General features: G+C 27.5%; 2 protein-coding genes across 12 annotated transcripts in view; one reads left to right on the top strand and one right to left on the bottom strand.

Annotated features, from left to right (window-relative positions):
• LOC112693801 (protein SERAC1) overlaps window positions 1–21,410 on the bottom strand; it is a 43,157-nt gene extending 21,747 nt beyond the window's left edge. The window contains exon 1 of one of the 3 annotated variants that reach the window (XM_025569023.1): window positions 21,199–21,410. The gene's annotated coding sequence lies outside the window, so the exon portion shown is untranslated. Of the gene's footprint in view, window positions 1–313; window positions 422–16,262; window positions 16,352–21,198 lie in introns of those variants that run through there. The other 2 variants (XM_025569022.1, XM_025569021.1) reach the window with 2 other exon arrangements.
• Window positions 4,535–27,179, top strand: part of LOC112693800 (alpha-1,6-mannosyl-glycoprotein 2-beta-N-acetylglucosaminyltransferase-like) — a 64,015-nt gene continuing 41,370 nt past the window's right edge. The window contains exons 1-6 of one of the 9 annotated variants that reach the window (XM_025569011.1): window positions 4,535–4,738; window positions 10,717–10,856; window positions 16,685–16,897; window positions 21,449–21,646; window positions 22,476–22,717; window positions 25,262–25,407. In XM_025569011.1, the coding sequence (XP_025424796.1) occupies window positions 4,705–4,738; window positions 10,717–10,856; window positions 16,685–16,897; window positions 21,449–21,646; window positions 22,476–22,717; window positions 25,262–25,407 (973 nt within the window). In that variant the 5' untranslated portion in view covers window positions 4,535–4,704. Of the gene's footprint in view, window positions 4,739–10,281; window positions 10,418–10,716; window positions 10,857–13,126; window positions 13,242–16,311; window positions 16,399–16,684; window positions 16,898–21,448; window positions 21,647–22,475; window positions 22,718–25,261; window positions 25,408–27,179 lie in introns of those variants that run through there. The other 8 variants (XM_025569014.1, XM_025569018.1, XM_025569017.1 and 5 more) reach the window with 8 other exon arrangements.

Here is a 27,179-nt window from a genome sequence, read left to right as displayed (position 1 = left end):
GATGACTGTAAGAGTATAGCCATTACTAATATTTCAAAAATTAACATTATTGAGTGCAAATAATCAGTAAAAATTATAATTATTATAAAAAATAAATATATTTTTAGTTATATTGCATACCAAAAACAATAATTGCTGTATCTAAAAATTTTTTTTTAAGTTAAAATATCAGAAAATGAATGAAATATATTATAATAAGATTTATTTCTTATTCAAGTTTGAAGTAAATGTAAAATATTTTATTCCAACCTTTTTATATATATATATATATTGATATATATATATATATATATTGATATATAAATATACTTACGTGAGTTGTACAAACAGTTACATGTGTTACGAATGATTGGTAAAACCTAACTGAGTAGTAGGCCAATGCGTGACCACTTTTAACAGCTGTAATAAATGCTACTGTAGTTTTTATTATGATACACTAGTAAGGGCACGACTATTGTTATTAATTGATTACGCTATTGTGTCAGTCACACATGTCATAGAATAAAGCTCTAGAAATCAGTTTCATCGATCACAAACAACATGGTACAAAGGTATTTATTAAATAATGGATGCAATTAATAGGTTATTATTTTATAAAAAAAAAAATCATATCAAGCTAAAGCCCTGTAAGTTTCAAGGATAAAAATATCTTTACCATTAACAAAATTTAATTATTGTTTATATACAATCGAATTAAAAATAAAATTTAATTTTTTTTTTATTATTTCTTTTTTACATGTGTTTATACATGTAATATTTTTTTCGAAAACTTAGAATTACAATTATTAAGTATCTATAGTAATGAAATTATTTTAGTTTTTTCCACAGTAAGGCAGTCGACACGTTTTTATTAAATTGCTGACTTGGTGACTCATTTACCGAAGTGCCGATTAACGTGGGGAGAGGGGGACGTTAAACTAGTCCAAAAATATAATTTGACGTAATGTAATGTATATTATTACATGTCTCATTTTCCGAGTTTACAACATGATAATGACTTTATAAAAGATGTACTTATAATTTGATGATATATCGATTTTGGAATAGCTAAATTATGAACTGAGGAAAATTCATGAATTGTCCCCTCCCCCAAATTACGCCATTGGCCTATAGTAATCAAATATTGAATATAATAGTATTTCAGATTTCAAGATGCTAAGTTTTATTAACAAAAATACAGTTTAAGAATATTAATGCCCTGAAAACTGTGCTTGTTAGAACTCATCTTGAGTTTGCGTCGCCTAGTTACCTAATTATATCTCATGTACTAGTATTATTGTAAATTTACAACATAAATTCTTAAAAATAATTTATTTCAAATTAAATATTCCATTTATTTCAAAGAGTTCCTACAATATGTGAATTAGTAAATTGGAGTTTATATATTGTGATGTAAGAAGAAAGATTGCAGATGTTATATTTAATTATTATTTATTGAACGGTCACATTTTTCCCCCAGAATGGTTGTCTATGATCGATATCCAATCACTTTTTAAGAAAATCAAACTTGTTTCATGTTCCATTATTTCATTTAAAAAAAAAATTAATTATAGTTTCACTTCTTTCTTCCTTAGGACATTAATATTAGTAAATCGGATAGTGGATCATTTTTATTTTTTATTTATGCCATGTATCATTTTTTAATCAAAATGTATATATAGCTTTAAACTTGTAACGAAACACCACAACAACCACGCATCTTAATCACTCGATAATTACACAACGCATTCTCACAAGGTTTATTGATAGCGAGTATTAATGGTAGCAATTTAAGGAACTTATGTAATTAAATAAATTATTACAAAATACAAAAATTAATATTTCCATTAATACAAAATCAAAAGTACATCTGTGTACTGATATATATATATCATAAGTAGGTACTTATTAAACATGAAAACAAAAAACACTGGTCGAAAAGTTACATATGCTAACTACCGAGCGTAAATGCAGAAATAGGTAACCTAGTAGTAGGGGTAAAATTAGTCAGGTACTCCCATCTTGTTTATAAAAAGATCTTAGCATTCATACAAAACAGTATTAGATAGTGAAGTACATCTTTGAGTGTATCTATTCCCAGCGTCGCGATCCTACTTCTGCTTTCACTGACTACATTCTACAGAGTATTTATTCTATCGGAAGTAATAGGTTTTGTTGAGTGCATTGAATATCATAGCCATAATCGTGATTATTGCGCAGTATCAGTTTTAAAGTGCGTCACAGAGTCTAATAGAAGGACAACGATCGAATAAAACACTATCTGCCACCAAATTCTAGGATTTTCCCCATAATATCAAAACGACTGCATAATAACTGTAAATATTATATTATTATATAATACATGTTCAATAAATAAATGAACATTTGCTTATAAAATCTTTAACTATTCTATTTTTTTTTTTGTTTATATAAACTTACCAGAATATTTTCATTTATTTTATGTATTTATTAAATGTGTTTTATGTTTTATATGTGTTGTATGTTTCATGTCTACTAACTCCTAATTAAAGAAAAGTTTATCAACTATAACATAAATTATTTGAATTCCTTACAAACTCAATTGCAGATTAAATATTATTATTAATACTGTATTATATTACTGTTGATTTATTTATTGTCTCATAATTACTATTATTATTTAGATTTTGTCTTATTTTTATTATTTTGTATTTGTTATTTTCATTATGTAATGTCTTAAATTAGTCGTTTATAGTTTTGACTGTAAATAACTTAAATAATTAACTCATACTTAAAGTTTTCACGATAGGGTGTTTACCCGTTAATTATACATAAATAAATAATTTCAACAGCCTCAGTTCTATAGTGTTCTTAAATATACTAGTATATGAGTGTAAACTTTATATATAAATATAGAGGGCATTTGAATTCGTCAGTATTTTATTTTTTTTCTAAAATAACAAGAAAGTTGTTGTATGTGTACCTATAACGTATTAATCAAGTAATATGTACAGTCGACTCTTGATAATTCGAAATCTTCGGTAATTCAAAGTAAATGCTTGGTCTCTTGAAAATCACACGGTAATTCGAATAAAAACAATGCATTTAAGTACACTCGGTAATTCGAAATTACATTTTGGGAAAACTTGCAACTAACACGTGGCAATTCGAAGAATCATCCGTTCAACGCTAAGCAATTCAAAGTATATTCAGAATTCTGTAGTTTTATTTTAGTTTCGTTTAGTCAGTTGTAAAGTTCTTGTGATGAGTGCGTCAAATTCAAAAAATATTATTGAAAAAATGAAACTAAATTCAATGAAGCAGAAAACCATTATAGATTTCTTCAAAAAATGATAATTTTTTTTTAATAGTAATTTAATTTACTCAGTATAATTATTATATAGTTAAAATTTACATTTTAAAAACAATAAATGACTAATACCACCTATTTTACCGAAATAATTAATAATTATGAACAATAATAAAAAACAAAATTTTTCTCTTTTTAACTCAGTAATACGAATTTTTTTTTTTTGCTCTCTTGTTTTTTCGAACTACTCAACAATTTGAACTCACGGTAATTCGAAATTTTTCAACAGTCCCGTCAACTTCGAATTATCGAGAATCGACTGTATTATGTCAAAAAAATAGTTCTAAGAAAAAAAACATCACACTTAAATTAATCTTGCAAGAAATTGTTTATGTTTTGTTTGATTAGAGCGCCGGAGCATGCAACAATCTTGTTTAAGTACGTGCTTTTAATATAGATCGAATCTACGAGCACATTTTTCTGCTGTGCATTATTTGCGACGCTATGTATAATAATATTTCGCATCAATTCTTATCCTCACATATATATGATTGCTGTTAAATGTGCGTTTATTGTCCATCGACGTTTCGTATTTGTTTTCCTTCCCACATTGTATTTTATCGGCACTGTTGCTTCTATTATTTACGATTACGATTTACTGTCTGGAAAAGTGTCGACACTTGTAACGACTGTAGAAAACACGATTAATGACACGTTTCGGTGGATCGTGTTTTGTTACGTCAAAGACGATGCGCGCCAAAACAGTAATTATATTACTATATGCGTTTCGTAATACGCAGCCGTGACGCCACACTTACACGGTTCGCGGTTTTACGTGAAACCGGATACCACTTTATAAAAATGAACAAAAAATATAACGGTCAAAAGTTTTGGTGACCGTGGTATATCTGTGCATCGTTCGCGGACTTTCAAAGACGTCACGATCGTCACAATACAATATTACATCACAAAAAATTAACTTGCAGCGGGACCGCAGCTTCAGTGTGCAGTTGACGTTTCGACGAGACCATGCGACGCGACTCTCCACCTCAGCTTCTCTGAACCAGCGAAAACACAATTTTGACGACAACATCGACCACGACCCGCGAAGACTACCCGTAAACATTATTTATATATACCTAAATATAGGTGTATATATATATATATATATATTTATAATATATACATTTCGTTATTGTGTAACCCGTTGAATGATAGTCAAATCTATTATAAATAAATACTTTATTCGACAGTAATAAATTCTTGCGTACGGTCGTATACGAAACGTTGTGTAACTCGGGAAGTTCACGTCATTCACACGTGCGGTCTTGCCAACTCCACGGGTTTTGAATAGTGTCGATTCGAACTTGTTTAATTTGTTACCGCAGTCGACTACCGTACGTCATGTCGATCCGTACCTACTATTTGGTTTTTTCATGAGATGGTTCACATTTCAGCGACATGCACCAGGTAAAGATACAATGCAGATGGAATTCACACGAATCTATATTATTTTTTCAACATATATTACAAAATGCGATAAATTATTAGAAAAGTTGAGATATAATGTTATATATTTTTCGATCGATCGTTTAATCTCGTTCATTCAGGTTAGTTATCAGACTGATAACAAACTATAACGATTTCTTTTTTATCTACTGTCGTGTTACAAACTTTTTCCGAGGATATTTAAATTAATTATGGAGGAAAATGATTTATGTAAAATCCAATATAACTTTATTGCTGTCTAAAAATTAAAATAAATATTTAAAAATCCCATACAACTGGTTAATAAATAAAATATACCAGATTCAGATAATATTAATTTAAAATAAATAAAAACAAAATACAATATTTGGATATATTTCGTTTAAAATTCAATTTTTAGTGTTGAGCCTTGTAATCGTTCCTTGATGATAATATTATTTTTAAATAGGTAGGCAGAATGATTTAAATTATTATTTTTTTTATTGTGTACCGACATTTGAACTTTAAAAATGTGCAATTAAGATACTGATGATGATAGTGTATTTATTTTACTGGCTGTATATTATCTTTTAGAAGATAATAAGTTTCTAAACTTCATTCATAACTTTAATTCTTACTAGTTATAGTAATAATTATTTGTTGAAAAAAATTATGTTAATTAGTTTATTATTTTTATCATAAAGTAAGGTATGTTTCCCTGGCACCACAATGTTGAAAAATCCACTTTTTTTTTTGTGCCATTAATTTTACCATAATTTGTACCAATTTGTACCACTCATTTCAGAATTTGTACCATCGAATTTCCTACGGAAAAACGATTTCTCTCTACGGGTGCCAGGGATACGTTTTCCAGGGAAAATTAGATAAGATACTATACTTTATTATATCGTATTATTTGAGTGTATTTTTTTTTTACCAATTGAATAAAATCGTTTTAACATCCAAATTTCGCACTCGTAGAACAAAATCAGGATTTATATGAACGTAAATAATGAGTGCGGTCTTATATTTATTAATCAATGAATAATTTATCCGTGTAAAATGTTACAGAGAGATGTAGTACGTCGATTAATCGAATTAATACAATAATATTATACATTAATAGATTAAAATAAGTTTAAATAGTGTTTATTAGTCAATAGTAAATTTTGATAGCTTTCAAGTTGCTTGTTTATTTTTATTCCAGTTTATTTCCTAGAAAAATATACCAAGACGCGAGACTGGGAAATCTCATAGTCTTAATATTATACAATATCTATAATGTTTATTATTATCTACCAGTGGCGTATATAGGGGAGGCCTAGTGGGCTACAGCCCCCCCCCCAAAAGAAAAAAAAGTTTCAAAAAACTTAAAAATTATTTTAAACGTTTGTTATATTTTAATAGTGCTCTATGCTTATTTAAAAATAATTTTATAAAAAAAATAGGTAAAAATGATTTTAACCTGGTTTTATTTATTTTATTTAATTATACTTTAATAGTTCATTAAAATGTTTTAAAGTTCTCAATTTATCATTCAATGCTTATTATTAAGATTTAATTAATAAAAAAAAAAAAAATTAACTCTTAATAATAAGCATTGAACCATAAATTGAGAACTTTAAGAGTTAATTATACTCGTATAATAAATAAATAAATTATAATTTTATAATAAGAGAACATTTTATTCAAAGTATATTTTATTATAGAAATAGTCCAGTAGATATTTATATACATATTATATTCAAGTACCACATCATATATCCTTTGTTTATAAATACAGGATTATACTTAATATAGGAAATATGTAAATTATGTGATCAGTTGAGACAATTTTTATTGTCTTTGTCAAATAGTTTTGGGATATTCTGTAAGCGAAATTTAGATAAGTACCTACTGTGTCTTGTTAGTAATACTTTGATAGCAGTGGCAATTTAACTCTGTCCATAGTAGGCCCTCCCGAAAATATTTTTATTATTTTTTCCGTAGGAAATTCGTTGATACAAATTCTGAAATGAGTAGATACAAATTGGTACAAATTATGATACAATTAAAGTCGAAAAAAAAAAAATGTGGAATTGTTCATTATGTATGATTTCGGATGCCAGGGAAACGTTTCCCTGGCACCCGTAGAGAGAAATCGATTTTTCCATGAGAAATTCGTTGGTACAAATTCTGAAATTAGTGGTACAAATTATGGTAAAGTTAATATCGTAAAAAAATTATGGATTTTTCAACATTGTGGTGCCAGAGAAATGTACTTTATAAAGTATATATCATTACTTATATAGAAAAATCATGGTTGAGGTTATAAAAATGTTTTTTATCGATCATTTTTTTTATGTTTTAATATCTAATTTATATGTTTTTTTATGTTTAAAGAATTCATATTTTTATAGCTAATGTTAATATAAAATAATGTTAAAAACATTCAATAATTTTTCGTGTAGTCAAATTAAAGAAATATAAGAAAATTAAAACAGCAAGTATTCATTTTTTAAAAAAATAGATATTAAGATGAATAAAATTGATTAATAATCCTTTAAATAATTTTTAATCAGTATTTATGAGCATTTATACAGCAACAAATCGACCGATTCTTGTAAATAATCTTTTATGTAATAAAAATATATATAATACATTCATTAAATTAATTTGTGAATTGTAATTATTTAATAGTGAAATGTAAGGTCATGATAATTATTTAGTCAGTTGTCAATTATTTCACCTTACTGAATGAGAAAAATTTAGTTGATATTTATTAAATTAAATTGTTTTTTACTTAATGTGATTTAAAATTTTATAAATAACAACTCAATTTCGACACATCATCATATCTTGATATAAATATGAAACATATTTTAAACAACCCTAATTTATTTCATATGATATTCATTCAGTTCACTTAACACTGACCAATGTAGTTTTTTTATTTTGAAATTTACTTTAAAGTGGCTTCCACGCTAAGTGATTTGTATGCGCGCGTCGGCGTTTCAGAATCGCGCTCCGCTTTCACACTAGACGATTTGTATGCGTTTTTCAAATATAAAAAGCGTATCAAATGCTGTTCGAATTTAAACAATTAAATTCTTTGTGTTTTGTTACATACTAAGTTAGTACTGCTGTACCGCTCATTAAAGGATGACTGTTGTTAATTTTATATTGAACATTAAATTTCGTTTTGTTTTTTTTTTTCAATATGGAAGTGTTCGATGATATTAAGCCGCATGTGTTATTTCTGCACTATACGAGGAAGAGGAAATAATAGTAAAAAAAACAGTAAGAAATAGCAACGAACAAAATTTAAAAGTGACAATAAGTCCATCCTTTAAATTCAAAAAGACCAGATAGTAATCAATTCTAGGCGACATTTATGACCCTTTGTAGTTACCTAGAAGAGTTCAAAATGTTAAAGCAGTAAATATATAGATACTTAAGTACAGCTCATAATAGTGAAAACATTTTAGTTGATTGAATGAACGTAAATAAACACGAGGCAATCGTGGAATTTAAATTGTACATCGGTATTGCAAAGACGGAAATACATTGGAATTACATGGGAAAAATAATATTAAATTAAAGTTGAAAATCACGATTGAATGATCAAAATGAAGCATGCATGATTTGGTGCGACCAAACGCTATCGAACGTACGTCTCATTTTCCTTCATGAAGACAACCCATAAAGAACCTTATGTTTAATTTTCAGCAATAACGCATGCAATCGAATTACCTAGTGCAGTGATGTCCAACCTTTCTTTCTCGACTAGCTACTTTAGCATAAAATATACAATAATTGTATAACATAATACAATAGCGGGCCATCAAATAAAATATCAAAGTACGAATAAGGTCAATATTAATCTAATAATATTATTTTATTACACGTAGTTCGTGTACAATATAAATATGGATACGTATTGAACTTATTTTCATATATTTTGTTGATTATTGAAAAGATTACAGATTGAAGTACAAGCTGCCGGTTCACATTAATTTGATCAGTATGTTATTTTCAGTAAATGGCTCACATCTATATTAAATCGTAAAATATCAATTTAAAAATATTCTTATTAATAAAATTAATAAATTAATATAAAAATCGTACTTTATATAATAATATAACTTTTTTTTTTAAATATTTTATTTTAATTTAAAATTTGTAACAGGCCACATAGAATACCTTCGCGAGCCATATTTGGTTCGCTAGCCGAAGGTTGGGCACCACTGGCCTAGTGTGTAATCCATTAAAATATCGATAATTTATATTATAAGAAATTGTGTAATGTAAAATAAAATATTCCATAGCAAATTAATGATATTGACTACTTAAGATAACTATGAAGTATAAAGCTTAATAACAAACTAAAGAAAGACGTTATTTAGTAAACCTACATCATAAAAACTTATTAAACTAGAAACCGCTTATTCAAGTGATAAATAAAGAAAAAAATTAATTTAATAAGTACACAATAGCATACACTATTTTATTATTTATGCTACCGATGGTAGTAAAATCTAGACTATTTTTATTGTTAAAAAGCTATATTTTGTTTTCGTAAAACATTTAATTTAACTCACATGACTTAATTATTTATTCATCAGGAATGTAATATGGAGAAGACATTGATATAGAGAGATAAAAATATAGAAAATCACCGATTCATTATTTAATATTTTAGTTCCGTATATATTTAAAATATTCATAGTACATTCATGATTTTTGTCAATAGTTCAATTACAAGGTATTGAAATAAACAATATGCATATATAAATGGTATTTAAAACTATTTTATGTTAAGCGTACTATGTAATAATATTTTTTTCTTTAACTCATAGAATGTAGGTAACATTTTTGCATGACCATACATAAATTGTGATTTGTATGAACATGTTTTTTGATGTTAAATAAATTAAAGATATAAATATTAAAGACCATGATCTTGATGTAACAAATACACTATAATTTACAATATTAATTTTAGAAGGATTTCAAAAAAATCCTAAGATGTATACAATTTGTACATTATTTTTTCTTAAATTTAATTCATGCCCCGTAAAAAAAATTGTAGTTATTACATCCAGTTTTTTGGATATAATTTGGGTTTTAGTACTGTTAAAAAATATAATTATACCCAGGATTTTAACTAAATAATAAAATACGTATTTAATCTAGTGCAGAATATATTTTGGAGAAATAAATTAATACAATTATAATCTAATAATAATATAATAATATTATCTATCACTTTATTTGTCAATTACTTTAAAACTAATTTTCTGAAACATTTCAAGTACTTCTTCTTATGATAACGATAAGTGAAAACAATAAATATCCATGCATAAACACATAATTAAATTCTGTTACTTTTACTAGCTTATATAACTACAGATTTGTTTTTCTGTTCAGTAAATTTGTGCATGCACACATTTTTTTTTTTTTAATTCTTTGGAATATTTAATAAATTGTAGTAGTTGAATTTATTTTTTAAATTAAAAAAAAACCTAAATTATAGCAATTTGAATATTTTTTGGTCAATTTATTACTTTTTTTTAATAATTAGTGAATAAATTTTTTTATTTTTAAAAGCTAATTTATTTATCTCCAACATTGTTGGAGTTATACAACATGGTGATGTAAACAATATTATATGCGAATTAAAAATTACCTACTCTAATAATAGTAAGTAATTTACTCTCATATAATATCATTGTCATGGATACGAGTATATTAAACATATATATATAATAATCATTAATGTATTGTCATACATTTGAGATACTCGTATTATTCTCTCAATAATATAGAACTAACTAGTTATTTTTTATTTTTTGTGTTTGTCTACACCAGCGGTTTTCAAAGTTTTTTTTCAGGTTATTTCACTATCTCATGGTGCCATTGATATAACCGATAGATAAATAAGATAAACTTTTTTTTAGATAAAAATTAATAAAACTAAAAAAATCTACAATGGTTTACAGAAAACGGTTGGCTGAACAGCGTCCCCGTCAAGCCATTAAGGCGCTCCAGAGTGCAGCGATACACACTTTGGACATTTTTTACACGAATTCAACTAGAAAGATTGCTCCGATCAATGGTTTTGATAAAAAAAATATTTCTAGTTAGTGTTTTAATTAGAATTATTTTTTTGTGTTCGTATAGTACTTAAAAAGTTTTCCAAATAATTAAGAAAAATTACAAAATTACGGCAAGATATAAAAGATACTAGTTTTCAATAAAATTGTATTGTTACTCAAAATATGTAAGTACGTTTTATTTCAATGCAAAATGATCGAAAAAAAACAAAGCAATAATTTTTTTACAAGTATTTTGTACAACTTTTTACAAAATTCGACCAAAAGCACAAGAATTGCATAATGTGTGTAGTTAAAAATGCATTAAATTTATTAGGCTCGAAAATTATACACAATTCAGGTTTTCTTTATAGTCAATAAAAAAAAATATCGAAAAGTTGCAATATTATTTCATAAGTACTTTTAAAGAAAAACGAATTTTAATTAAATTAATTGAATTATTCAAATATTTCTAAAAGAAAAATTAGTAAACAATATAATTTTTTTATTTTTGAAATATTAATTTTAGGGACTTATAAACTTCATAGTTATTTCAGTATTATATTTATTAATTATTATAATTGTTATTAATAAATCGATAACATTTAAGTCATTAAATTATGATTATTATATGAGATTTTTTTTTTTCTAAAACTCAAAATACAAATATTTTATTATTTTTTTTTTTATTTGCGTATTTAACAAAATATAGGTACATAATATGTGGTACACGTATAAATGAGGTTTTTTTTATTATTATTTCTTTAACATGGTGTCTTGATGAAGAAACGAGCGTCTAGAGATAGTCAAATTCATTATTAATTATCATATCATAATTTCTTATCAAATATCATATCGACGGCTCAGTTCAAGACTGCAATAACTCAAATTATGAAACTACTGCTTCTAGAATGAAATAAACGACCTCTAGAAGTGAATAATACAACTAAAAGTTATTGTGTTATAGAATCGAAATCGTCGTAATTTTGCAAATAATATTATGTAGATATCTCAATTCTGAATATTTTTGAGTTATTGCTGTCTTGAACTGAGGCGTTTATATCTCAAAATTAGTTTTTTTTGTGTTATTGCAGTCTTGAACTGAGGCGACGATATAATGTTTGAGTGCGCATATTGCAATAAAATAATTTAGTAAAAAATTCAATTTATGTTGGCGCATTGTTTTAATTTTTGTGTCACAAGCAGGTAAATTGAATGATTGACATAAAATTAATTTATCCCTAGACAGAAATTTAAAAATGCTTTATGAACAAGAATCTAATATTCCTGTTTGATTAAATAAGAATGCAAATCAAGAACGAATATAAAAAACAGTTGATATTTTTTCAAACTAAAAAATTTCGTTTAAAAATACCAGAAATACAACGATTAAATAATCCAACATTAAACGTAAGAAAACAAATAATAATTAACTTGAACGAAAAAGATGGGTCTGCTTATGTCCATATTGATTCACAGTACGACTATGCATAAGGAAAACAAAACCTATAATATTCTATTAATATTATGCTAATTATGCTAACTACATTTATATACTTATTATTATTATTTTTATTATTTAGAAAACAATATAATTATTATTTTTTTTTATGTTTATATAATGTTCTGTGGTTTGTATGTTTATTTTGACAATATTTTGTCATGTATAATATTAGATTATTTGATATACGAGTATATATATATATATATATATATATATTATAAGAAATTACAATACGATAATTGATAAGGAATTTGTTCGTGGACTGTCTTTAGTTGCTCATGATTAAGCGATGGGACTTCGACGTGGGGTTTGGATTTGGTGGTTTTATTTTATATTAGATTAGATCCCTGGGCCATTATCTATAGAAACATGGGAATATATACTATTTTGGTGTATAATAGAATGATTCACCGGGTTTTCTTCGCTCAGAATTATTTTTCAAAGTCAGTAGAAAATCGTTTTTAAATTTAATAAAAAACAAACTTTCTATATCAGTCACCCACCCCTGTGACTCACTTGACCCTTGTGACTTGTGTTTTTTTTATTATTGGATATATATTGATTTGAAAATGTAATCCAATCATGAAATAATTTAGTTTACAAATTATTGCGATAACACAACGCAATAGATAAACGTTATACATATAATTTGGCTATGTATGAAAATATTTATACACACTTAAAAATATGATACCTACCGGTGTACATCTACTTTAATTTAATACTTAGTACTTTAATATATATATATGTATATTAGATGTTTACATAATAATATTTATAATTTTTGGTGTTCTGTTGTAAATTTTGTAAATTTTAAAAAAAATATATTTAAATAATTAGAATACTAAATTGAATAGTGATAATATGTCTCAGGTATATTAAATTTTCAATGCATAATGTACTCATGTAGGATTGTATACTTTACTAAGTAAGTTGTTCATTATATTTATTATCATTATCGACATGCCTATTACGTAGATATTTAAAGAAATATATTTTAAATTAAGTGTGATGCTTAAATTATAAACGAAAAAGTAATCATGAATAATTCTTTCATACTTGAGTATTAAACATAATTAGAACATAGCACAATAATAAATTCCAGAGGTCGAACCGAAGCTAGTTATGTTATTTCAGAAAATATCTGGTTTAAATATAGATTTCGACATTATACCTATACATTATCATCAGTGATAATGCAATTATACAATAACAACTAAAACAATTTGATTTGAATTTATCATTTCATAATACTTTTAATTTTGAATTTAATTTCATATGATATATTCATTCTATCATACTTTATTTATTTTTTTTTTTAATTGCAAATTTATCAAAATTTAATAGACAATAACATAATTATTTTAATTATAATTAAAAAAGCAAAATTAAGAATTATTGAACTATTAATATTAATATTTAATTAATACTATTAAAATATATTACATGAAACAATTAAATGGTGTTTTACATTTTCTTAAATGTAAAATTACTTAAAATAGCTTATTTGTTGAAATATCTTGATCACTTGTAATACAAAATTATGTTTTTTTTATGGTTTTAAAAACTGTGCTAGAAAATTCTTCCGAAATTTATAGAAATGTTGTACTGAACATTTGAATTCTTGGTATTCTATATTTTTATAAACGTAACGAATACAGTTCACAGACAATACGGTAACTTACATACTACACACAATATATAAACAATGGTTATTAACTATGTAAAAACGCATACTAACTTTTAACAGTATAATAATTTTATCTAGCACAGTTATTAGTCACATAATAGGTAATCTTCAGCCATTCGAGTGTACAACGTTATGATAAAAATTACATTTGATTATTTTTATATAGCGTCTGAAATACATACTGTCATACAATGAAACTTCGTGTAACGAAATGTACTTAAAACTTGCATTTTTCAAAAATAAAAATTTCAACTTTAAAAAATGCAATAATAATAATTTTATAAATAATATGGAAAAACATATAAAACAAAAAAAAAACAAAAATTTTCCCTATAATAAAGTGATTCATAGAAATTACTGATAAAAGCAATAAGAATAAATTGCAAAAAAAAATATACCATTGCATATAAATCCAATAGGATTTATAATCTACTAGGATAATAATCCTAGTCCTATAATTATTAGTATTATGCTGAGGACACACAGAACCCTACGCGTGCTATGTTTGCGATATTCGCTATGCGAATAAAAAATAGTTTTCTATCTTGAAGACGTAAGTGACCCCACAGAATAGTGTACGCTACGTTTTGTTTTTAGCTACGTTGCTACGCGTCGCCGAGTGTTTGATTTGTGGTTATTTTTTGATCGATGTGTTGCGACATGCAACGTACTGGTTTCGACAGGCATGTTCGTTGCTCGTTTCGATATTGGAAATTGAATACAGGGTGTCTTGTGATATAAAAATGTGATATGAAAAGTTAATCAAATTGTTTAATACTCATACAAAAATATTCTTTAAATTTGAATTCATCTTTTCGTAGTTGTTTTAAATGAAATTGAAATTCACCAAACTTTTTACGTTTCATGTTTACTTCATGGACCCATTTCCTTTTTTGCTTATTATTATTATTTAACGAAAACAATAACAAAGCTTCATCATCACTACTATCACTTTCCGAAGGTAACCTACCTGACAAGATCTTGAACATGGCTGATTCTGAATTAGTCTGAACTGAACTGTTCAGTGTGATTATAGTAATAAATATCGTACGTAGTATACTTAACGTGTTCTGTGTTGTCACACCGTATTGTAAACATAGCGTACAAAGCAAACATAGTATACATAGTATATACATAGCATACGTAGTGTAGCGTTCTGTGTGGCCTCATCATTACGTATTCAAAAATAACCCTTTTTTTGTTCTTACTACTACCATATACATAGGCGTGCGTAGACCTCTTTTTCAGGGTATGCAAAAGGCTACCACTATCAAGTCCCCCCCCCTAAAACTGAAAGTTAATTTAAGCGTTCGAAATTCTGGTCTTAATGACTATTTAATTTAAAATTTTAGTTTTTTTCCTGAAAAAAGTGACTGAATAGCCATTTCTTAATCATTATAACTGTCTTCATAATTAAAATTTAAAATAAATTACGAAAAAAAAAATTAAATACATAACACATGAAATTGTTTGAGTAATACGTTTAAATAGGGTAAATAAATAAAAACGTAATTATATACTTAAATGAAAAACAAAATTAATAAATAATCAAAATTAATCATAAAACGATTCTGTGTACAGTTGAGTTCTTAATATCACCAATAATGTTTTCGGGATTTTAATTTATAGCCATTTCTTGTTCTGTAGTTGATAGCTATTTAATCTCGCTTGAATTATTGTACTTCTTAATTTCATTAACACATTAAATTGTTATTATAACATATGATTTGTGTTTCAAAAATAAATTAAACTGTCTAGGACTGAATATAAAAATATAATAAAAATCATAATGTAATACAAATTCACATAATATACATAAGACCAAATATGTCATAATTTTTATTAATTTTTTGTAATTTTAGAAAGAAGGCTCTATGTTTAGGGTATGCAGTTGCATATCCTGCATACCCTCTGCGCACGCCTATGACCATATACATATATGTATCGAATTCCAAGTTTGTCTATCAAGTTTTTCTGAATTGTTTATATTTCTCGATGTATTAAAAATCGTAAATTCAGTTCATCACAATACAAATTATTATTTTGTTCACCGTAAAGAAAGTATTAGTATCATACAGCTATAAAATTGTAACTAGAAATATACTACATTAGATAAGTTAAAAATAATTAAATTACATATGGATTATATAATTATATGAATTATAAAGATATAGATTATAAATAAAACTGAAATGGAATCAAACATAAATATTTGATTTAATTAATTATTCCCTCCGACAAAACAAAATATATAATTACTTTTAATATAGTTTTCCATGCTCAATGGTTGGTCGTTTAAAACGTTCACAATAGCGTACAGCTATAATTTTGTCCACCGCGTTCATGCCATGTCCGATCAAAACTGCTTACTTACATTTACTTATTTACTTATATTGTATGTAATGGGTCGTCTGGTTTTGTTTTTTAATTATTTGCATTACATATCAGTCGGAATTTTTATATGTTATTTAAAGATAATTAAATACAACCTTCGGAAATGAATTTAAACAATTTTTTAGATGAACATAAATAAATTAAATCCGTTCCTAGTTTAGTTGTTAACCTAATATTTTCATTGAATTTTATAAATTTTATTGGATTGAGAAGATGGGGGGGGGAATAATCGTTCCATTAGCAAATCCTGTTTAGTTAAATTAAAAAAAAAATTATTATTTTAATAGACAGCAGACGAACTTAATCACTTAATCCTATTATGCAGAGTAATGAAACGGATAGCCACTCGGTGTTTACGTCGTTGGACTTTGGTATACGGTGTGATATTGATAATATTTATCATCACGCAATATCATAAAAGCTGGTCAAAATTATTGGATTTACATATCGGCATGCAGAAATCGAAAAACATAATCGAATGCACTTTAGAGACGCAAGAGGTATGTATTGTGTATTATTATTTACAAGCGTTTTAATAACACATTGATGATTAGACATTGATTTAATTTTAAGCTTCTAAAACTGTGGTAAAATCAGGTTCAGTGATATTATAATGAAAAAAGTTTAGAGCTAACAATTATAATATATTACTTTAATATTTATAAATAACTAACGCTAAATCGATTATCGTATGAGAAACCTATTGGTGAAGTCGTGATGTGATTTTATTTTAGTGAAAAGATGAGGAAGAAAAGGAGTCCGAAAGTTTTTCGTAAACTCTCTATACAGTATGAAAATTCAACATAAATGGTGCGATCGTTTAATTTTTATAAATATCTTAGTTTTAAACGTTGATGCCAATTTCATACCGGTATTGGTGTATACCACATGCCTATATGAGAACTTAAAAAAAGTTAGTAATTACTTATTGTTATATTGCTTTTATTGCCCACGTTTATTGTCAATGATATCAAATATATCAGATATAACAAAATTCCGTCATTTCCGTTATATTACACAGTATTTTCCAAGTTTCAGTTAAAGTATGTAGTAAGTTATAGATGTCAAGGAATCAAAATTTAAGTATTTTCAAATAATTTAATAACAATAATTTCATTCAAATAAAAACTGTCGATTTTATTTGTTTATTAATTACTTTTCCTTTATTTAGCTATCCTCATTTTATTTATTCTTTTATTATTAATTTTTTTTATGAACTATTATAGAACTGTTATATTTATTAGAACTGTTAGTATATATTTATTGTTTATGTCTATTATTTATATTATTTATTGTTTGTTTTTTTTTTTTGTTGATTTTGATTTTTGATTTTTTTTTATCTCTAAATATTTTACTATTATTAGTGAAATTAGTAAATTTGACAACGCTGCATACAATTTCATACGCAATCATGTTTATTTATTTTTATTATCTATGAAGCTATGGTTTCCTAGAAAAGCGGTGCCATTATTTAGCAGCCGCCATTTTACGGTTGTTACGGTCGTCATTTTACAGCCGTCTGTATAGACGTCACCGTGTGGTGACCAAACTGTGGTTTCCTAGAAAGTGGTGCGACCGCGTTCAATCGTAATTAAACAGTACTCACTCGAGCGGTAGGTCGTGCACTGGTGGAAAATGGACAATCTGGACATAGCATTATTGGTATGTTTGGAGGATGAAGAGTCATCAGAAGACGAAAAAATCGTTCGGAGGAAAGTGTGATGTTCAAATATCATGATACTAAGGGTGCATTTAAAATTTTAATGCGTCATCTGGGCTTGTCTATACTCTTTATATTTTATATTGTATAAAGCTTCATTATCTTTTACAAAATCAATTAATAGTTCATCATTTTCGCTCGTTCAAGTCGCGTTCCCACTCATTTTATTAAATAAAAGTACACCGCTACACGCGAAAAAACGTATGACTGTTTATCACCGCTATGACGGCCGTCATGCAATTGACAGCACCGCTATTTGACGTTACGGTGACACTCAACGTACTCTAGGTAACCTACTCCGATGTTATTTATAGAAAACGTATGGGTGACGTCACCCAACGCTATATTACGGCCGCTAGATAACGGCACCGCTTTTCTAGGAAACCATAGCTTAAACGTACGCAATCGTGTTGCCAAAAAGAACAAACGTACGGAATCGTATTCTACCCATATAAATGCTATTATAATTTTCACTAGGAAACATTTTTTGAATGTGACGATTTAATTATTTATTACGATTTATACTATCATTGATTTCAGATTTTATAATTATACAACTAAATTTTAACGATAAAACTATAATTTATATTGTTTTTCATATCACATAACTTCAATATCTTGTGCGGTAAAAAGTTATTCAAAAAATTACAAGTATTTATAACTAACCCACAATTTATTTAATTACTTTGAAAGTTTGAAGTTTAAATTGCAATATCAATCAATAATTCTCGTCGGTATTTTATACCTAAAAGTATCACATGAGATGGATCACGATAACGAATTCCATTGAAATCTGAGCACGCTTAACTCTGTAGTATTAAGTACTTTATTTCTTTCGTTGATGGTAATTAAAACTTCTCGTTCTTTTTTTATTTCGTGCGAATAATAGATCACGATAACGAGTTATGCGAACGTTTTATGGCTGTACGCCTATTATGGCATATTACATTTTTACCATGAAAGACGAAATTAAATTTAACATTAAGATATGTAAACTAATTAAACTACCCAACGTCGCACGAAACAGTCTTGGCTGGGGTATAGTCTTAACAGATTATTACCATACCTTATATCATAAAAGCTCATTTTTTAGTGTTTTACTTTTTTTTTATCTGTTCTTATACTGAAGGTAGAAATTACCTTTAGATAATTGTATTAGTATTATTTATATTTTATTCATGTCAAACCTCTTTATAAATACCATTTGAAGTATTTCACATGTAGTATTTCATACTCATAGCTTTAGCGGTGTCGATTATGTGATAATGAATCAGTGAGTGATAATGAGTGAGCAGGAATATATTTTTTCAAATAAAACAAATGTTTGGTTTGAGGAAATAAAAACAAAATATTCACCGTGAATGCATTAAATAAACTGCAAATTCATGATCGATATTGCCATAATTTGCAAATTAAACCATTATATTTGTTCACCACTTCACACACACACACATACACTCAAAATAAAATGCAATGAATATGTTATATTATGTAGGGATTTTAATCACACAGCTCTCCTTCTCCGTTGTATTCAGTTCTTTAGAGCTTAAAATACGGCGTGATGAGGGTATATTGAAAAGAGGTAACAATGATTTCGGAGCCTTTTATATGTATTCGGCAAATTTCGATCATTTATCTCCGGCTGTTTCTATTATGAATTATCGCCATTACCGGGGATATCTCAAGTACGTCCCGTTTTTAATTTTTATCTTTTTTATAGCCTAGGAGCCTGTTCATACAATCCCGAATCGGCGGTTTTGCCGTATCGGTGATTTTACCATATAAACCAGTGTTAATATAATTTAAATGCGTATACTCAGACGATACAGTACCTATTATACTGTAATCGGTAAAATTACCGATTAGATCAATTTTGTCATTCGGTTTTGTCACAGCAAATCGTTTTTGTTCGTACGGTAGAAAAACCAATTCGGTTTATTGTGGCAATGTATTTAAATACACTACGTTGAAACGATTTGATATTTTGATCGATAGTGCGTCATTTTTCGTCTATGATTCTACCAATACGAATGAGACTGAAAACCGAGTACGGTACCGTGGGGTTGCCGTACGGTGTACGATAAATAACCGTAGGTACCGTCTGAACAGTCCAATCGAAAGACACCGAATCAAGAAAATATCCGATATGGTAGATATCGACCTTTTTAAAATATACAGTTTCAAAAAAATCATAACTTACTTAAAAATAATAATATAAATAAAAGGCTACGTGGGGCCTTAGATAATAATCTTGCTTTTAAATTGTATAATAAGTCAATTCACTCTACTGTTATAATTAACAGCACACTATTGAAACTGATGCAAGAAAATTTGCTATGTCGTACATGTGTATGACGGAGACTACACATGCGAGTACTACGTCCTCCTAAATAGCAAGAGGTAGGTGTATAGAACTATAAATACAAGAGGAGATAACAGTCCAATAAGATTTAAGAATTTAAATAAGATAACAGTTAGAGTATACAAGTATGTGTACTCTGACTGTTTTCTTATTTAAATTTTAACTGATTATAGTTATTTGGTGAAATTAGTAATACGCGTAGTTTTATTTACTATCGGTCATAAACATAATGCATTTTGTTACTATTCAGTCAAATGCAATACATGTGCTGTGCTGTATGTCGTTACGCTCGAGCTGGAAAAAAATGTAGGTGGACGTCATTTGCTTATAAAAAAAAAAATTAGTAAAAAGCGTTATGGTTCCCGCATTCTCCATGCTTTTTCCATTGATTTTTAAAGCATTTAAATAGCACTTAGTCTTGTATTTCTTAACCTACAAAAAAATAAATAAATAAAATAGATCATTCTTATGTTATTTTCGTAAGTGACATTTTATTTGCCGAAAATATTATTAATATTATTAATATTATTATTATACTTAAACGTAGAGTTTTCTATACAGTTATATTTTTTTAACAGTAAATAAGTGTGAATTTATAATTTTTAATTCATTTAAATTAATTTTATATTTTTTTTTTGAAGTTAAAATTGCAAAAAGACATAAGCATTACAGCAGGCAAAAAGCATGTGTGAAATAAATTTCCAAAAAAGAGTTCTTACGCTCAGGGCAGCCTCAATCAAAACTCCTTCTCATTTCGTTCCGTTTATATATTCGTATTAAAATATGTTATATATGAATTCACATGACAATTATGATTATTGAGTTTGTTATACACGACGAATACGATATTGTAAGTGTATAGAACATAAAACGTTGAATTATACTTGGTACTGTCCATAGATGTATTATTTTTGAAAAGAAATATTTTATTATATAATATTTACCATCATAAACTGTTTTACGAATTAGCTGTTCTACCGAAATCAAAAATTAAAAATCACCAATTGTTCAATAATTGACGGCGGCGAGGGCATAACCGGAGGTCCGAGTTTTGACAACGTACGATTGTTGAAAAGGATCGTTGAACGACTGAACTACGAGCAAACGATACGCAATCTAGACGTATATGGTCCGTTAAACAACAATTCTTTAATCGTATTGATACAAGTATGTGCAGTTTACAATTTAGTATATAACTATGGTATGTTTGGTATTCTGTTTATATTTCACCTGGATATTTGTTTTGTCATTAGTGTGGTAACGGAAGGATAGGTGAGTATAAATACACATAGGAGCGGACTGAGGCTCTGAAGAACCCAAGTGGGTATAAGTTATACAAACTAGTATAAACTAGTACACAACATTACAAATAAAAAATAAAGCTTGAGACCCAAAGATAAGATTTTTAGAGGGCATGAGTGGGTATCACCACTTATTATATTATATAAAAATTTTGTACCCTATAGTTTTAAATACAAGTTTTCGATAAAATTTTGAGAACATTTTACGTGTTTATTTAACTTAAATAATAATAACTTTTTGTTATTAATGCTCTCTGGCCCCCTTGATTTTAAAAGTCTAAAAGCAGGCCATATAGTTACTTAAAACTGCCCATTGTTGGTATACTTATATAATATAATAATTATTATTAAAATAGTAATAATAATAATAATAATAATAATAATAATAATGAATAATAAATAACGTTTTAATAGAGCAAAGATGGCCGACTAAAATAAGTTCGCGAGCAACACGGATAAATACAATAATACTAAAAGCCAAAATGTTTATATACACATTTTATACAATTTGATATTTTTTTTTATACATTTATACTTAAAAATTTAAATTCATAATAATAAAAATATAAGAAATTAATTTTAGTTATATAAATAAAAGCGTGAGCCACATCTTGCAATGACAAGAGTCACTGTAGCTCGTGATCCGCAAGTTGGTCATTTCAGTAATACAGGATACATTTACGTTTGCTTTCCAGGTACACACTCGTATCAACTATCTGGCCGAAACCATCAGCAGCTTGTCGCAAGCTCGCGGCATCGAAGACGTCTTATTGATATTCAGTCACGATTATTACGACATGCGGATCAACGACTTGGTGCGTTCGATAAATTTTTGCAAAACGATGCAAATATATTTCCCGTATTCAATGCAAATATACACAGATGTGTTTCCTGGTCAATCGCCACACGATTGTCCCCCAAAAATCACGCGGGCCGAGTGAGCTAATAATATCATTTACTTAACTACTGTGCGGGGTAAAATGCCTCTTTAGAAGATTTATATTTCTTTATACACTTAGTTATGATCTAGTAAACGATTTTTACGATTTGCGTATAATATCGTTTCGTATCTCTGATCCTCTACTTTTAAATAGTTATTGCAAAAAAAAAAAAAACACCATTCGGTGTATGATATTATAACTTATAAACCTCTATATTATATCACCCTGGTATACGTGTACAAATTGTATTAATTGGAGTTAATTATGGAGTTTGTTCTGAATTATGATAATAATCAGAAAACACTGCAGTCGACTCTCGATAATTCAAACCTTCGATAATTCGAAACCTTCGGTAATTCAAAGTAAATGCTTGGTTCTTTGAAAATCACACGGTAATTCGAAAAAAACAATGCATTTAAGAACGGTAATTCAAAATTAAATTTTGGGAAATCGGAGGGCTATAACAATCCGGAAAGTATATGTCTGGACCGTATAATCTCGGAACGTATTTATCCGGACCGTATCTCGCCAGAATCTAAAGTATATAAACCATATTTTCCCGAAACATAAAAGTTACGGAACGTATTTATCCGGACCGTATTTCGCCGGAATCAAAACTTCGAAACCCATATTTTCCCGGAACGTATTCATCCGAACCGTATTATTCCGGAATGTATTTTAAATTGCTTATACTAAACAGTTTTTAGGCGCTAGTGAGTCGTCTTTAACTTAGATAACTAAAGATAATAATAAATAATAATATCCTTGTTAGATATCTTTGTCTGTTGAAATTATTATACAATATAGTAGAATATTTTTGTAGTAGCCCATTGCATTCATAAACCGAAAACGAGGTTAAAGAGTGCACTTATGAATAATTTTTTTGCTATAAATACTAAAAGGTTAACTTGTTTGAAAAAATTATATCTCATGATAATAGGAAACGATATTATTCTATTTGTGTAGGTGCATTAAAATAGTAAATTAACTCTTTCATTTGGAATTCATTTAACGTGAAAAATGGCAAACTTAAAAAATAAAATTACTGGTTTGCAAAATGGATATCATTGAACCAAGTATTGGAGAACTAGGAAATCATCAATATATTAGGTTTATTAAATTTCAGAACAAATGCGATTTATACGGTAAATTAATAATGTAATTATATAGAATATAAGATTAAACTTTAAAAAAAGTATTCTATATCTTTATGCTGTACTTAGAATACATGTAAAAGTTATTTAAAATACTGTAATGTATTCGGAACATCACAAAAGTCTGCTATTTTACAATAATTCAAATGGATTATATAAAGCTCCCTCTGGCCCCTTCCTTAAATCCGCCACTGGTGTTACTGCCAACCTTAAGGCTTAGACTTCATACAATCGATTTTTAACGGGTTTGATATAGAAAATTTACAATACTCTCGAACATATTGACTATAAACTATGGACCCCAGGATTTTACTTTCCGGAATTATACGTTCTGGACAAATACGGTTTTCAAATTATTTTTTTCTTTCCGGCAATTTATGGTCCGGGCAAATACGGTTTTCAAATTTTTGATTTCGGCGATATACGGTCCGGATTAATATGTTTTGGAGAAATATGGTCCGGATAAATACGTTCCGGAATTAATACGTTCCATCAATTTATTTTTCGGAGTTATATGGCCTTCCACTAATACGTGACAATTCGAAGTATCATCTGTTCAACGATCGGCAATTCAAAGTATATTCAGTAATTTTGTTAATAATTTATTACACAATCGTATAGAAATTTAGCTTATTATTTACGATAACTATAGAATTAATATTGTGAGAACTTAATCGTTTTATTTCTTAATCGTTACTATTTGTAATTTATCTCTTCGATAGCCGTCAGCCGAATGTAGTTTTATTTTAATTTCGTTTGGTAAGTTGTAAAGTTCTTGTGATGAGTACATCAAATTCAAAAAATACTATTGAAAAAATGAAACTAAATTCAATGAAGCAGAAAATCATTACAGATTTCTTCAAAAAATAATAATTTTTTTTAATAGTAATTTAATTTACTTAGTATAATTATTATATAGTTAAAATTTACATTTTAAAAATAATAAATGACTAATACCACCTATTTTACCGAAATAATTAATAATTATGAACAATAATAAAAAACAAAATTTTTTTCTTTTTAACTCAGTAATACGAATTTTTTTTTTTTTTTGCTCTCTTGTTTTTTCGAACTTCTCAATAATTCAAACTCTCGGTAATTCGAATTTTTCCACAGTCCCGTCTACTTCGAATTATTGAGAGTCGACTATATATTAATTTATGCTTTACTGTATTATTTCACCAACTGCATAGTGCGTTGTCAACTTAAATCGAAGTGCAGACCGGGGTTGGACAAGAGAGAAATAATTGTTTTAATGTCTGCAATAATTATATCTATTTAAATAAATACATATTTCGAATACTATGGGAGACTTCTTGAACCGCATAGTCGAGTTAAAAATAATAAAAAATTTACATTGACGATGACACGAGGTGTGTGTTGCAGAGCGATCGAAATGAATTGCACCAACGCCATGTTTCCTGATCTGTATGGAAATTATCGAAACGCAACAGCTACTCAAGTCAAACACCATTGGTGGTGGAAAATTAATACGGTGTTCGATCGATTGACAGCCATCAGATATTATACGGGTATATTAAATTTGACACGATTAAGATTTGCATGCCTTTACAGTCAATCAGTTTTTACTGATTAATCAGACAATTTGTATATCCTAAAATGTACACAACGTGTTTAGTGAAAGCCCGAATAAATTTAAGAATTTCAGAATTTAATGAGTAAAAGCAGTAAAACCTAACATTAAATAATAAAATTTAGTAGTTGGACTTTTACGGTAACATATATATTTTAAATAAATTATGATTAATAATCTCATATGACTCTGAGTCAAGTTCGATGTAATATATAGGCATATTGCATATCAAATATTCAAACGTTGAAATAGTTTAGTGATTGCCATTCAAATGCATTGTACTATTACGTAATGAATGTATTTTTCATGCTTGCATTGAACTCACAGGCAGGGGCAGACTGGATAGGCACCAACCTAGTGGGCAAATTTTGGAAAGTGGCCTAAAACATAAAAAAATAGCTCTCACTGCATTCGAAAAATGTCCTATTTTTGTTTTGGGTCGTTAGCTAATGCCTTCAACTCAGCATTTCTTTTGAGTCGAAGTTTCTCCACTCCTCCCTTAGATTTTTTTTGGTTTGTATTCATTTTCAAAAATGAATAGATTTATGTTTTAAAACTATGATTTTCAAAACTAATAATTATTGTCATATAAAAACTACACACTGTGCAGAACTACCTATTCAATTACACAAGGCAGTGGCGTATTTAGAAACTTTTTTTTGGGAGGGGGGTGTCATACCTAATAGTTAAATCATTTTATAAATTAGTATAAAATGTTCTTTATCAACTTATTGTTAGGTTTTTTATTAACTGATTGAAATCAAACTATTGACAAACTACAACATATATTTTCATTCATGTACTTAAAATTATACTTATATTTAATATTTTAATTATATTTTTATAATAATATCAATAATAATAAAATCGATTTTCGTTATAATTACGTTTACAAATTTCAACAACTTGTCATTTATAACGTTATTATCATAATTATAACGTTTTCAAGCCCAGCCGATTTAATCAAATTAAATCAATGCGTACGTAACAAATATTTTAAATTTAATATTAATACTGATCTTCACTGGCTTCACTTCAATTGATTTAAAATAAGAATTCAATGTTTTTTTTTTACTAGCTCCATTTCAGTTCTTTTTCAATACCAACTCAACAATTAAATGAAAATAAATTAATGAAATCGAACTAAATTAAACGTATGATCGTATTAATCATATTTTAAATTACTTTATATTGCGCATAGACAGCGGTGGATTGGCTAAATATTTCGGCCCGGGAAATTACCGTATGATCGGCCCACCATCCAATAATAATAATTTTCCATAAAAGTCTCCTTTATTCATGGATAAAATGCTCGTAGAACTGTTTACATCACGTTTACACTAGGTTTTTATCAAAATCTTACAATTAAATACAATATACTTAAATACATTTTTTTTATAAAATAATTTTTAATCCAAGTAGATCGGCCCAGTGTTTAATATGACTACCGGCCCACCGGGAACTTTCCCGATATCCCAGTGAGCCAATCCACCGCTGCGCATAGATGCAGAGTAGATAGTACATACTGACAATTAGTGATGGGCGTAATCAAGATATCTCAATTATCAAAATAATAATTCGATTATATACCACAGAGATTATTTTGAGTGATATATCGTTTATTTTAAAAACAATAATTTCTTGATCTCGAAATGTGTATCGAATGAAAAAATATTTCGAATGATTTTTATGGAACGAAGGAGTGAGGGA

The sequence above is a fragment of the Sipha flava genome, unplaced genomic scaffold (assembly GCF_003268045.1).
Source record: "Sipha flava isolate LNK unplaced genomic scaffold, YSA_version1 117_pilon_pilon, whole genome shotgun sequence".
NCBI classification, from domain to species: Eukaryota; Metazoa; Arthropoda; class Insecta; order Hemiptera; family Aphididae; genus Sipha; species Sipha flava.
The sequence above is the reverse complement of the archived record's forward strand: the minus strand, read 5'-3'. Positions and strand labels throughout refer to the sequence as shown.